General features: G+C 41.2%; 1 protein-coding gene across 1 annotated transcript; it reads right to left on the bottom strand.

Annotated features, from left to right (window-relative positions):
• Positions 1 to 3658: 3658 nt before the first annotated feature.
• LOC133215344 (mucin-2-like) lies at positions 3659 to 14019 on the bottom strand. Its single transcript, XM_061359355.1, has 7 exons — positions 12889 to 14019; positions 11819 to 11912; positions 11201 to 11443; positions 9199 to 9282; positions 8499 to 8612; positions 6151 to 6349; positions 3659 to 4848 (listed from the first exon to the last, which is right to left on the bottom strand). The coding sequence occupies exons 1-5, from the start codon at positions 14017 to 14019 to the stop codon at positions 8563 to 8565; spliced, it is 1602 nt and encodes a 533-aa protein (XP_061215339.1). The 3' UTR covers positions 3659 to 4848; positions 6151 to 6349; positions 8499 to 8562.
• Positions 14020 to 14250: the final 231 nt, after the last annotated feature.

Genomic DNA, 14250 nt, shown 5'->3' with positions numbered 1-14250 from the left:
ATCTGCAGCTTGGGCTCCTCTTGTTGGTATTTTGTCTAATTTAACTGTCTTTAGATGCTTTAGTGTCACACTTCAGTGTCTATTTCAGCACAGGGTAGATCCAGCAGAGGGAAATTCTGGTCCAGTGGCTTCCCTGTGTTTATCAGCCAGTTCCTTCTGTTCCTCTGGCATCTGGCTCACAGGCTGGAGGTAAGCAGGTGAGAGATGATATTCCTGCTATTGCCCAGGCCTCTCTTGTTCAATCTGAGAGCATGGCCTATTGCTTTACTCCTCCCTTTTAAAGAAGGTGCAGTTCCCATTCTCCATCACAAGTCTACAATGACGAGGGCACTAAAGGAAATTCCTAGCATAGCCCACACAATCCCAATGGGATAGAAGACGGTGACTGCACAACCTGCTCTTCCATAGCATGACTATATCCAGTTCCAAACTGCCTATGCCCATGGGAATGCTGTGCAACAGCTGAGTATGGTCCTGGTTTCATAGTACCATAATTTTCATCATGTCTCATAAGTTATGAAGCTGCAGCAAATCTTTTGGTTATTAACAGCAATTGGAATTATAAGTTGTGGAAAAGGGAAATTATTTAAAACACAATGGAAGACTTGAGTCTCAACAGTTCCAGGGACATCACATGACAGAGGCCAGAGGCTGGCTGGGACCTCAGTCTCACCAGGAAGTCAGCTTTCAGACTGCTATGGCTTTCAGTAAGAACAGAACACAGTATTTCCTAAGATCTCAGCGTTGATGACAACATGCATGAAGGGAACAGTAGCTTAAGTGACCAGCACTTAGAAGCTAGCTAAAAACTTGAACAGCACAGACTAATACCACGCACCATAGTCTGAGACCTTCAAGAGATTGATGAGAAGGTGTATCACTGCAGTGATGGGGTATAGAGCATGCAGGAAGTCAGCCCCTAGGAAACCAGACTTGCATACTTCTGCTGTTCAGACACTGGTTCACCCCTGTCTCTTAAAGCCAGAGCAGCTCAAGTTTTTCTGGGTGATAACGTCAATCAGTTCCAGGTTAAAAAAGTGTGTCTGAAACAAGCAAGTACCTTTTCTTAGTCTTATAGACCCTGATCCACAAAGATTAAAGGGCTGCTTAAATCCCACTGATATCAACAGGAGCCAGCTACCTAGATACCTTTGAGTATCTTACCAGCAGACTGATTTATTTCCCTGTCCCACTTACTGTGTCTGCATCTGTCGGAGCAGGGTGTGCACAAGCCAGTCTGAATGCTGCTTGGAAGCGAGGAAGCAATCCCCTGTGAAAAGAGATCTGGCTACTCCTGCTATTGTTTTTAGAGAATTCTCAGAGTCCAGACACCACAGTATGGGGGTAAAGGGATTTTTGTTGGAGTAGGGGAAAAGTAGGCTAGATCCATTAGATCCGGCTTCTCTTGTGTAATCTGGTTCACAGAACTCATACCCCTGTGTAATCATATACTGGACCAAGGTTAGCCCTGTTGTTGATAGTGGCCTCAGTCTCCCCTCCTGCAGGTAGAAGAGACTTCAAGTTACATGACATAACAGTAGATGCCTTTGGAGTGCAAAAATTCTAAAAATAGAGATTTTATTTGTAAAGACTTCTTCAGAAAATCATTTAAAATACAACAAATTCTTCAGACAGCTTAAATACATTTTGCATAAACAAGTCCCAGGATTCCATAGTACAGGCCTGCTGCACATGGTCTTTGTTTCAGCAATATTTTGCAAGAACACCAGAAAGATTTAATAACAATGAGTCTGCTACTCAAAGTAGAACGCTCTCCCCCACAAAAAAAAAAAACAACGAACAACAAAAATCAAACAAACAGAAAAAAAAAAAAGAGCAAGAAAATGCTATTAACAGAAGCAAGAGATCTCATTTATATTTTCAACAATAGCTCACTGGATAACTTGTGTTTACTGACAGAATACATTGTCAAGTGACTGCTCAGTGAATATAGCACCAGAGCTAGCTATATTTAAAACCCACATAGAATAAATTTAACAACTACTAATCACACTGACTTCCCAACAGTGAGGTGGGCTGTGACTCCGTAGCCCAGACGTGAGCAGAGGGACAGCCAAGCTGATACTACATGGAAGGAAAGGGATAACAAGTCATGCAAGACCCCTCTTTCACTGGTCCCTGCAAAAACAATAATATTCTGGACAGGAACATAAGCCACCAACAGAACTTTGTGTGCAAAGACACCCCAGGTACTCACACAGCCTTCCCTTCTCAACCAGCACAGCCCACTGGCCTCACAAAGTGACACTGCTGCTAAGCCAAGGACAGAAGAGCAAGGCTGGATGTGACTTCTCTCATCAGGGTGATGATACAGCCTGCACAAAATCAACCTTTCTACAGTAAGGCCAGCTCATAAGATGGCTTCACCCTTCTGCTTAACTAGGGTTCTCAGCAATGTTCCCTCAGGAGCCATACTGTATGCAAGAAAGGAGGTATAAAAAAATTAACACTGGCTGGATCCAGAGGACAAAAGAGTTTCTTGTACACCACTACTCCTGCTGAGGTCCTTTATCTGCTGTGTCCCACAGCATGCTACAGTTCTAGATACCTCCTTACTCTATTCCATGTCAACTAGCCATAACATAGTCCACAAAGGCCCCAAACTGTTCAGGGCCTCAACATAAATGCTGAGCATAGGCATACACACAAAATACACAGACGCAGAGAGAATTGGTTTGTGATGAAATACATAAATTGGACTGAAAATATGCACAGCAGTCTACTGCCCTTTATCACTTGTTCAACAACATATCCCAAGCAGAAAAAATATGGTTTAAACCCAGCCACACAGCTCGTTCACTCACTCCCCCCTTTCTTGCCCTCCCCCTGCTCCCAGAGGGATGGAGAGGAGAATCGAAAGGAATGCAACCCCCACAGGTTGAGATAAGAACAGTTTAGTAACTAAGGTATAACAGAAATCACTACTGCTACCAATAATGATAATAATGATAAAGGAAATAATAAGGGAATAGAATATAACACCTCAGCACCAGCCAACCGGTAACTCATCCCACCCCACCCGACTGAGCACCAACTGATACCTTGTCCAACCCCACAGTGCCCTAGCCCTTCTGGGTAACTCTCAGTTACATCCTGGGCATGATGTGCTGTGGTATGGAATACTTCTTTGGTCAGTTTTGGTCAGGTGTCCTGTCTCTGCTTCCTCCCAGCTTCCCATCCTCCCTGGCAGAGTATGAGGCTCAGAAAAGTCCTTGGTCAGACCAAACATTTGAGTGTTATCAGCTCTGTTCCCAGGCCAAAAGTCAAAAACACAGTGCTGCAGCAGCTACTAAGAAGGAGAAAAAATGACTGCTACTGCTGAACCCAGGACAAATATATCACAGGAGAAATAGACTGTAACCTCATCAGGACTGCAGTTAAGAAAGGACAAGGGGCAATGGGTACAAACTGGAACATAGGAGGTTCCACTTAAACTTGAGAAGAAACTTCTCAGTGAGGGTGACGGAACACTGGAACAGGCTGCCCAGGGAGGTTGTGGAGTCTCCTTCTCTGGAGACATTCAAAACCCGCCTGGACACATTCCTGTGTAACCTTATCTAGGTGTTCCTGCTCCGGCAGGGGGATTGGACTGGATGATCTATTGAGATCCCTTCCAACCTCTAGCATACTGTAAGAGGAGTGAAAAAAGGTAAAGGTTATTTCTTTTCAGTGCCTGAAAGCACAAGATCTGGTTCAATGCCACAGGGTCCTTCAGGCTGCTTTAAGCAGACACTGCTTTGGCATCATCAAAAGCAAGGCAAAATGGCACTGTGTGACACATCCTCACCCAACCAACCATTTTTACCAGGCAAAAATAGATGAGCAAAATACTTTGGCACAAATTAACCTTTTTTCTCTCTTCCCCCATCTAGTAACACGTTAAGGCTGTCCAATTACATACACCTGTATTTAGCATACTATGCATTTTTCACATAAAGGCAGTTGTTTCTTCATAGCCCAACAATTAAAGAAACTAACCTTGAATTAAGAAGGTTCCAGATCAAACTCCTGCTCCTCCAGAAAGCCCTATAACAAACCCACACAGCCCAGCTCTATCACTCTTCCTTTAAAGACTCCTAACCAACTTGCATATGCTAGAACACTAATTACCCTGAACTCATTCTGCAGTCACTGGAGAGAAAAAGGCATCTTCATATGGTGATAAAAATCTCAGGTGAGGTGAATCACCCAAGTGCATAAAGCCTCACAGGATGACTGGGCTCAGCTGTGTGAGCTTAGGTGACCTGCCATAGGTACTAAGATCAGTTGCTGCCTTTGCTGTGTCATCTAAGTATGAGAATATTGAGTAGTTTGGATTATATCACTCTTCATACCCATTGGTTAGGAATCATTGCGGTAGCTATAGTTGATAGTCCAAACAGAAGTTTTTCCATACCTCACTCTAGCACATGCAAAATGGGGAGATTTCACCACTCCATACCTGAGAGCAATGTTAAAAGGATGATTCATTCATTAAAGGTTGTTAGGCACTCAGGAATTTGGTGGTGGCCATTGGGAAGGAGCGGGTAGGGTTATCTTAAGTTAACATACACAATTAACATAGAATTTAAGAAAAATATATTAATTTCCCCTCTTAACAAAAATATGCAAATGAAACCGAACACTTTTATTATAAGTGCTTGTAGACAAAATTTCCCAGAAGTCCTTTAGGTTCAACCAAATATGCAGTCGAACTTTTCTTCTTATAAATGTAAAACAATGTTATCAGAAAAATCAGCAGTAATGCAACTCCAAGTAAAACTCCAAGGACAATCACTGCCACTTTCCAGGGGGAATTTTTTTCAGTTGATGACTGAGCAGAAGAAGCTGGAAATTCAAAACAAAAAAATTTAAAATTTAGAAAATGTCAGCTAGAGACTAGTAGGTGTAAGAAGGCCTGGAGCCCTAAGAGACAGCTGCATTTTACTCTTTGGCAGCCTTGGAAATTTTGAATGATATTAAAAATATTTTTGTATGTGGTAAAGATTCAATAACTTGAAAATTTTATGGACCCCTCTCTATGAACATCCCTGTGGTCTACTGGTGACATCCATAATCATCAGCTCTGAGGATCTGCTTGATGAAAAATATCTAGAAGGTTCTGTGATGAGAGAACTCCAGTCTGTAGCTCAACAAAGAGTTGCTCCAAGGTGTGAAAAAGGGCCATGAAATGGAACTGTACATAATTTAACCCTCACACTCCTCCTTATACTTCCACAGGGAACTCTGTGAAATTAATCAGGATCTGATCTGCCATCTGTACTAACACCTCCCATTACTTGATCCACAAGACAGTGGACTGAAACCAGTCTCTAAACTGATAAGCCAAAACCAGAAAGCTTTCTGATTTCCAGATAAAGGCAATGAAAGGCTTGTAGCACATGTAAGCACACCTCATCTCTGTGGTAGAGATGCATGTAGTAATGGTGGAAAGGCACATAGACAAAATAATATTGCTAGCCAGTGTTTTATGAAGAAAGGGTATTAACTGGAGCAGAAGGAGCACCTGTGTTGCATGAAAAGCCGCCAGCTCATAGGAGCTCAAGGCAATAAGCATACTACCACTACCATGAGCATAACAGATACTGTATTTTGGATCAATATCCTGCACAATTTCTACTACCTATCAGCCTCTCTGCATCTCTGCAGTACTTTGTGTTGCTAAGCCCACACCACCTCTGGCCAAGGAAACAGGGGCCAAAGAGGATTGTCCAGCAGAAGAGGCGAACCCTTCCATCACATCTCTATCCAGAGGGAAGTATTGCAGATGCCACTACAGAAGAAGCCTCCTCATCCCCTTCTCCACTGAAAACCAGTCTTTTAAGATCATCTTGGAGGGTGAAAAGGTGATACACGCTACAACAAGAAGCTCACCTAGCCCTCCTGCTATGTGAAGAGAACCCACCAACCCTTTAAGTCTGGAACTGGGTATATGTTGTGGCTCTTTAAAACAGATCCGTAATCTACATGACATCTAGACTATCTATTCTGTGACTGTTTAAATAGGTCATCTGAAATACTTGAATCTCTTAAAAGAAAGAAACTAATTTATCATCTTCTGTGAAGAGCAGGTGATATGACCCTTTAATCCCCACGCCATCACAGAAAAGCTGTTTCAACAACACTTACATCGTATGATTACTTCAGTTTGGTCACCAAACTTGCTCTTCAGTATTTGACTTAAGTGTGTCTGCATAACAGTCACACTGATGGAGTCTTGGGTTTGCAATAGAGAAATAAAATCAGCGATCACACTCCCAGGTCTGAATCCAAGCACAATGATACTGAACTGGTCATCTTTCAGTCTAATGCGCATTTCTCTAACAACCTGTGTAAATTGAAACCAATATTTGTTCCATATGTGAGTCAACTGAAGCAGCACAGGATGCACGCATCAACATAAAGCAGGATATTTATTTTTTCCATTTTTATAATTCTCTAAAAAATTACTGAAGGAGGATTCTGGAACAACACATAGTTTGTGATTGAAACTATGAAATCTAAGTTTGACTTTCAAAGCAGTAAAAGCAAACTGTTTACCTAGTTATCAATGAATAATGCACTGAAACTAGCAATCCTCCTGCACAGGCTACAAACCTATGTGGGACCTGGACTGTACAATGTTTGAAATTATTAAGTGTTAGGTGTACAAAGCGCACCTAACATTTCTAAAGATACCTTCAGTGTCCCCTGGCTTTTTCAACATGTGCAGCTAAACTTCAGGCATAGTCATGCACACACTAACAGCAAAAACTTGATGTTAGAGGTTTAGAACAGGTAAAATGCTTTGTCACTAGATCATCAAAATCATGACATTACACGGTAACTATGCAAAGACAGACAAGGCTGTGATTTGTCTCTCAGTCACTCTAGTATAAACTAAGTATAATCCCATTACACCAATTGGAATGATTTAGGTTTATGCTGATGTCTCCAAAAGTACAGTTTTGCCCAGTGCTCATGTGGATATAGGGCAAAACCAGGCAGTCCTCCCTTCTAACTATATAAGACTGGTTGAAACATTTCTGTCAGGACTAATCTTTACAGAAAATTAGGTGTTTGATTCAACCCACTAAGAAAAAGGTATATTCTTGCTGCAGATAAGTGTGAAATTTTACCTGAAAAGTCTGAAAGATTACTGTGTTTCATGGATGATAATGAACCTTGTTTCTGAGTCACTGCTGAGTTGTCTACCTTCATCTTTCTCTGTGGGATAAACCCTCACCCCAAACTGCATGTCACACTAAGTTTGCATTAAAATCCAACACAGAAATTGACTACATTTTAGAATCATAGAATGGTTTAGGTTGGAAAGGACCTTAAAGATCATCTAGTTCCAACCCCTCTACCATGGCCAGTGACACCTCACACTAGACCATGTTGCCCAAGGCTCTGCCCAGCCTGGCCTTGAACACTGTCCGGGATGGAGCATTCCCCATAATTTTTGGTGATGTTAGTACAGCCACTATTTGATTTAGCCATTTTATAAAGAAAAGTGTAAAAAGGTCATGCTGACATAGTGCACAAAACCTGAGTGAAATCTTATTAAAACATAGTAACAGGATTCTTGTCGCATTTAATGAGGTTGGAGGAAGCCTCTTAAGTTTACTAAAATAAATTTTGACCACGACAAAATGGAGATGCTAGCAGTCAAAAGACAAGGTTACCTCTGACTTTGTGTTATGAGAACAAATTAAGTACTGCTTATGAAATCTGTGGAGATTCTTACCTAAGAGGTATGATATACTAAAAAAACCAATTTTCTATGCCAGTTATTTAAAAGCAGTCTACCCCAATCTTACAGAAGTTTTACCTTTCCAACAGGCTTATTATACATCAGGATTCCTGAGAGATGTATGAATTATTAGTCCTTTTATTTAACATCCTGATACAGACAGCTAAGTGGCAGACCGCTGCTTCTGCATGTCAGCTTTACTAGGCTCACCCACGCTCTGTAAGCTTCCACTTCCCTTCCCTAGTTCCACCCTGATATGAACCCCTCAAAACTTTCTCCAGTCTTGCAACTGCTACCATGAAGCAAAATGGCATTGATCTGGACAAACATTGCACGCTTGTAAAGGTCTCATATTTCCAGGTATGTGTTGAAATTTTATTTTTGAGTACTATTCTTTTTCCTTCTCCAAGGCATGTTTTTTAGTGAGATGGAAGAAAATAAACAAAATGGGGTGTTCCTTGTGCTTGCAAAAAGAGGATTTTAAAGTGCCTTTCACTAAATATCTTACATTTGAGAAACGGAGAACATACCCCTTATTGGACATCAGCCTTTCTGTCCTTCAGTCAAGACAGTTGTGCTTCCTATACTGTTTTACCAAGGAGGGATTATTTTTTTCTCCTGAGGGATTATATTTTTCTCCTGTCACAATACTGATTTAACAGTGAATCTAGGAGACTATGTTGCTAATCATAAAACTTTTCTTAGTTCATTCATGATGGCAAAGACAATTGCAACAACTTACTTCTGTTTTGATACTTTCAGACATTGTTTTGTAATCTTCACTTTCAGAGTCATAAAGTGTATGATTAAATGTCTGTTTTTTTTAACAAAACACTGCAGGAAAATGCTTGATAATCTGAAAAGAAAAAAAAAGTTAAATAATTAGGTTCATCTCAGGATGGAACTCCACAACTGCTTTTTGGACTTTATTCTGTCATGTATTTCTAATACCATTTGATAAAATAAGAAACTAATAAAATAATAAGAAAGTGTATCATACATGTCTAATCTACTAGATTTTGAACCTCCAGAGTTGAATCTCTTCTTCAATTGTCAGCCATCACAATTCTCACAACTTGTTAGTCATTCCTGTATTATTCAGGATGCATCTCCCTAAGTCAACAGCCACTCTCCCATTGATTTCATCAGAAACAAGATTGGTTTATTACATTTTCCAAGGCACTGAGCATGTTTAAATCCTCTTGAGTAGCTGGATAAGCCCTAAGCCAAAACAAGTATGCTTTACATAGTATCGTCCAGACCAAAAATAGAGTTGGAAGCTGATGCTGAAGTTCGATGAAGGCAGCTTCCTTACCAAAAAAAGTGCTTTGTGAATTGACACAATAAAGCTGTTGGCAAAATACTCATGAAAGTTATTATATATTGTGAAATAACATCCCATAGTTATGAATAAACAAATTTTAAAATTCTGTAAAACGTACATGAGCATACAGTATATTTCAAGTCAGGACAGGCAGTATTCTGTGGTAAGCAAAACTCAGTTCTGTTGAAACAGGAAGCAGGATCTGTAAAATAAATTTAAAAGTCAAGATAACTGCCTCTGTACATGTGTGGTTGTTGCTAGTAAGAAAATCATTAAATAGGAGAAAGCATTTAATCATGGCCAAGGAATGACTTAAGGAGCAGGGTTTTTTTTGCCCTGGAGAGCTTGGAATTGCAGATTATAAAAGTGGAGTATATCAGAAGAAGGGCAGGTGGTGGGTGGCTAGGTGGCATTTGAGAACTTCAGTGACATAATGTTGAGAACTCTAATTTCTTATGGGAGTTAAAGATATAGGTGCTACTGTTACGTGCTTGTACAACTCAGGTAAACTAGAGAGACTTTTCAGAAGTAAAAGTCACCTGCAGTTTCATTTGAAAACAATATGCATCATGGAGTCTGAAAACCTCAGTACTCTTGTCTGGACTGGCTAATCTGAATTATTTATAATGGTTCAAAACAGTAGTAAAGAGTGGTACTGCAGTTTTTACATGGTTAGCTTGCTGTGCGTAGCACTAGTTCTCCTCACAGAGTTGAACATAATCTTTAACTCCACATAAATTCCAGGTGACTTGATCCTTATTGATCTTTTTAATTGGCTCTCAAATGTCTTTCTGGTAGGGCAGATGCCTCCAGATTGCAAAAGAAAATGAAAGTTTGTGGGTTTGTTTTTTTTAAGTAAGGACACTAATAAATGAAAGCCACTGGACTGAGATATTGAAAGATTTGAATGGAAATAATGATAATTCCCTGGTTCTGTGGTTCTAAAGCCTAAGATAGAGGGTAAGTCACTAAGAAGGAGCCCCACATTTAACTGCTGGAATAATTGTCCTAGAAAGGTTTTGAGAATGATCAGACAATTCACTAGAGAACGGAAAAAAGTGTTACAAAAAAAGGCAGTTATATTTTAGGTCAAGAAATGCTGAAAGAAAGCAACGGTTGGCAAAAGGCAAGTTAGATCTTTCAAAAGATATTAAAAGAAATCATGAACATTTTCTCAACCTCTGACCAAGTATGATAAAGTGCAATACAGTTCTACCAAAAGAGGGTAATGCCAAAATAACCTATTTAGCTTCCTTTGACAAGCTGACTTTCATATCTCTTCCAATAGAAAGAGTTAGGAAAACAGAACTATACAGTGCCAAGTGGTAAATTTTTACTGGAAAAAGGTTTGTCTAAATAAATTGGCTAATGAGGAGATGGCAACTTTAAAAGAATAAAGCTTGCTTTAGTGGGATATTACTTGTGGTGTTCCTTGAGAATCAGTCCTATTGTAGAACTTGATCAACATTTCCATTATAGACCCTGCCAGCAATTGCATGTGTTTGCTCTTAAAATTTGTTGATGACACAAAGTTAGAAGGTGCCATTAACACAGGGGAGAACTGACATCTCTTCCAGAAAGAACCAGTTGAAGCTAAGGTTGGAGATGCAGCACTGGGATGAAATTCGCTGAAAGTTCTGCATTTGAGGATTAATAATAAAAATGCCTCCTCTAACCTGGCAGCACAAGCATTGAAGAGAAAATAACAATTAAACAGCCTGTCTCAATGTCTATGTCCTAAGGTGAAATTAAAAGATGACAATGACAATTAAGGACCGCCTGCGTTCACAAAAGCATGTACAACCTAAACTTCACCAGAATTCCTACCACAAATGCTAGCAGAATATTTCTTGTTAAATTCACAGTCAAAATATCCTGACTTCCGTACAAAATTATCTGGTTTAGAAATAGAGCATGGTCATAAATTTCACAGAATAAGCACTCTCTTGCAAACTTCTGTTTAATGCAAGTAGTCCTATCCAAGCAAAGGGATGAGTCAGATACGTGAAGATGACTTACAGGAATAATAGTCTATGAAATTAAATCCAAATCATATTGCAAAAAAGGTATTTTTAGTGTATACTCATTAAAAAGAAATGACAGAATGATTGTGGAAATACCTGTTCGAACAGTAACTGAAGTCCTGCTATCCCCAGCACAAGACTGTTCTTCCACAGATACTGTGTATACATGACCAGGAAGTAAATGTTCAAACACAGTTTTTGTCTCGTTTGTAGTTGTTTTGTTTATCTCCCGACTTCCATCCATGAGGGAGATGGTGTGGAGGCTTCCTCTCCTGCCACCAGTCCAACTGAATTGTATTGCGTACCCAGTCACATTCTGAACTTTGATGGACATTGGCACTGCAAAGTGAAAAGTTTCATATAGCTGAGGGTGGTTGATTTCACTTCTGCAATTCTACACATTTAATATTGAAGGAAAAAATTGCAAATTAAACTAATACCATTTTTTGTAAGTTTTTGTAGGGCTTGTTTCGTCTTTTCCCCTCATTCTCCCACAAAAACAAAAATAAACTGTTTGATCTATAGCTGTAAATCACACATTGATGTAAATTTTTTGATTATGTATTTTTGGTGGTTCTCTCAGGTTTCCCATTCTGAAATTATATCCAGGGATTTTACTTCACAGCTGATATGACTGATAAACAAGAATATTGTATCTGATTTTAATAACTCAAATATTTTATCTCTAGTATTGAATATCAAATATTTACTTACTACAAGGTCCTGATACGAATGTGGTGGTGAAAATTGGATTGGCTGTGGATCTTGTAAATCTAGCCATAGCACTTTCTGGAGGGACTGAGGTCATCTGTACTGTAAAATAGTAATTTGGAAACAGTAAGAAGAATTTCTTTTAAAGTTTCACCAAGTTTATACTATTTATTTTCACAAACAACCCATGTGCATGACCTTGCACTTCGCCTTGTTGAACTTCATGAAGTTCGTACTCAAGCATGTCAAGGTCCCTTGGGATGGCATCCATTCCCTCTACCGTGTTGACTGCACCACACACCTTAGTATCATGAGCGAACTTGCTGAAGGTACATTCTACACCACTGTCCATGTCACCAACAAAGATGCTAAACAGCACCAGTTGCAATAACAACTCCTGGGGAACACTACTCATCACTGGTCTCCACTTAGACATTGAGCTGTTATGAAATACCAATTTTTACCTTATGCATGTGCATATCTCCCACTTAATTCCATGACAGAACTATGACTCACAATCAGAGTACAATTGACTCTTTAGATCTGCATTCAAAGTAGAATACAATTATGCTATAAAAAGAGAAAACACAGCGCCAGTTTTGGTTTGGGCTTGGGGTTTTCTCTGGTGCAGAACAGAAAAAAGCTTCATTCTATTCTTTTCAAATTTGTTTTACCTTTCAATTAAAAAAAAAAAAAAGAAGACACATTAGTGCATACACTTAGCAACTTGGAAAAAAGTAAAGATATACTAAAAGAAAATTACTATTGCCCATAACCGCAGGAGTGGAGGAAGGAGCAGAGGACACGAGTGCTGTGGATAGGTGGGTTGTGGTGGCCAAGCTTTCCTTGGTGGTGCCGCTGGTGCTGCTTTGCTGCAGGATAGTAGTGGCAGCTGTGGAGCCATCAGAAGAGGAGAAGGAGGAATGGCTTGTTGCCACTGAGCTGGGAGCTGGACTGTCTGTCAGAGCATTTGTTGACACAGTGCCTGACCCAGTGCCTGTAGCAGCAGGAGTGGAGGAGGAAGCAGAGGACATGGGTGCCATGGATGGGTGGGATGTGGCTGCCAACCCCACGTCAGTGTTTTTGCTGGTGCTGCTTTTCTGTGTCATGGTAGTGGCATCTGTGAAGCCCACAGGAGAGGATGAGAAGGAGGAGTGGCTCGTTGTTGCTGAGCTGGGCTGGAGGGACAGGGAGGCAGCAGTGCCACTCGCTGTGTCCATGCTGATGGCAGTGGTGCTGGGCCTGGGTGTTGGGAAGGTGGCACTCGTCACCTTGCTCCTGGCAGACACCTCGAGTGAGCTCCCTTCCCAGGTTGGTGACGTGAGTGCAGCCTCTGTCTTCCTTTCTCCTTCCATCATTGGCGGTGTGGAGGGGGTCACCAACAATGTGGCGGAGAGTGAGGGCATCATCTGGGTGTTGGGATTCGTTGTCAGGCCACTCCCCTCGTTCATGTTGGGAGTTTCAACTTTGCTGGGAAGAGCTGTGTCTGGGTTAGCATCAGAGGTGGTGGCTGCGGCAGCCAAGGTGGTTCCCGGGGAAGATGAAGTGGCTTCCACCTCTGTCATGGCCTGTCCCTGCATGATGGATGTTGATGTGAGCTGCAATGCATGCATCTTAATGCTGCCAGACTGTGTGGATGACAGGCTGGCATCGGTGGTCTCTGAGACAAGGGACATGCTGGAGGTGGATGCCGATGTCGTGGAGCTGGGCGTGCTGGGAGCTGGACTGTCTGTCAGAGCATCTGTTGACACAGTGCCTGACCCAGTGCCTGTAGCAGCAGGAGTGGAGGAGGAAGCAGGGGACATGGGTGCCACGGATGGGTGGGATGTGGCTGCCAACCCCGCCTCAGTGTTTTCGCTGGTGCTGCTTTTCTGTGCCATGGTAGTGGCATCTGTGAAGCCCACAGGAGAGGATGAGAAGGAGGAGCGGGTCGTTGCTGCTGAGCTGGGCTGGAGGGACAGGGAGGCAGCAGTGCCACTCGCTGTGTCCATGCTGATGGCAGTGGTGCTGGGCCTGGGTGTTGGGAAGGTGGGGCTCGTCGCCTCACTCCCAGGAGGCACCTTGAGTGAGCTCCCTTCCCAGGCTGGTGACATGGGTGCAGCCTCTGTCTTAGTATTGGCCTCAGTCTGTGTGCTTGTTGTTTCCTCCAGTGCTGTTATATTCTTTGTACCTGGTACAATTTTATAAATGTGAGTTGTGGACATTTACAATATAACTGTACTTTAATACTCTACCAAGTATTACTTTTTTCCTGTGTGAAGATTTCATTTTTTTTTCTCATCTATGATCTTTTTTTTCCCTTTCCTTTCTTCATTTTCATGTACATTCTTTGTTCAACATTCTGTAACTACCTTGACATTCCTATGCTTTTTCATTTTTCATTTGCATAGAGTATCTTTTTACCTTATTGATTTTATGGTAATAATGTTTGTCTG

This window comes from Neopsephotus bourkii, unplaced genomic scaffold, assembly GCF_033783945.1.
Source record: "Neopsephotus bourkii isolate Nb327-2 ecotype Australia unplaced genomic scaffold, CSIRO-AGI_Nbou_v1 NB_962, whole genome shotgun sequence".
In the NCBI taxonomy this organism is placed as follows: Eukaryota; Metazoa; Chordata; class Aves; order Psittaciformes; family Psittacidae; genus Neopsephotus; species Neopsephotus bourkii.
This window is presented reverse-complemented; position numbering and strand designations above follow the sequence as displayed.

Excerpts from the sequence above, each read along its gene's own strand:
- LOC133215344 (XM_061359355.1), bottom strand. The coding sequence starts at position 14,019 with ATGTCCACAACTCACATTTATAAAATTGTACCAGGTACAAAGAATATA. Across the intron at positions 11,444-11,818 it reads ATTCGTATCAGGACCTTGTA|TGCCAATGTCCATCAAAGTT; the intron begins GTAAGTAAATAT and ends TTCACTTTGCAG. Across the intron at positions 8,613-9,198 it reads GAAATATACTGTATGCTCAT|ATTATCAAGCATTTTCCTGC; the intron begins GTACGTTTTACA and ends TTTTCTTTTCAG.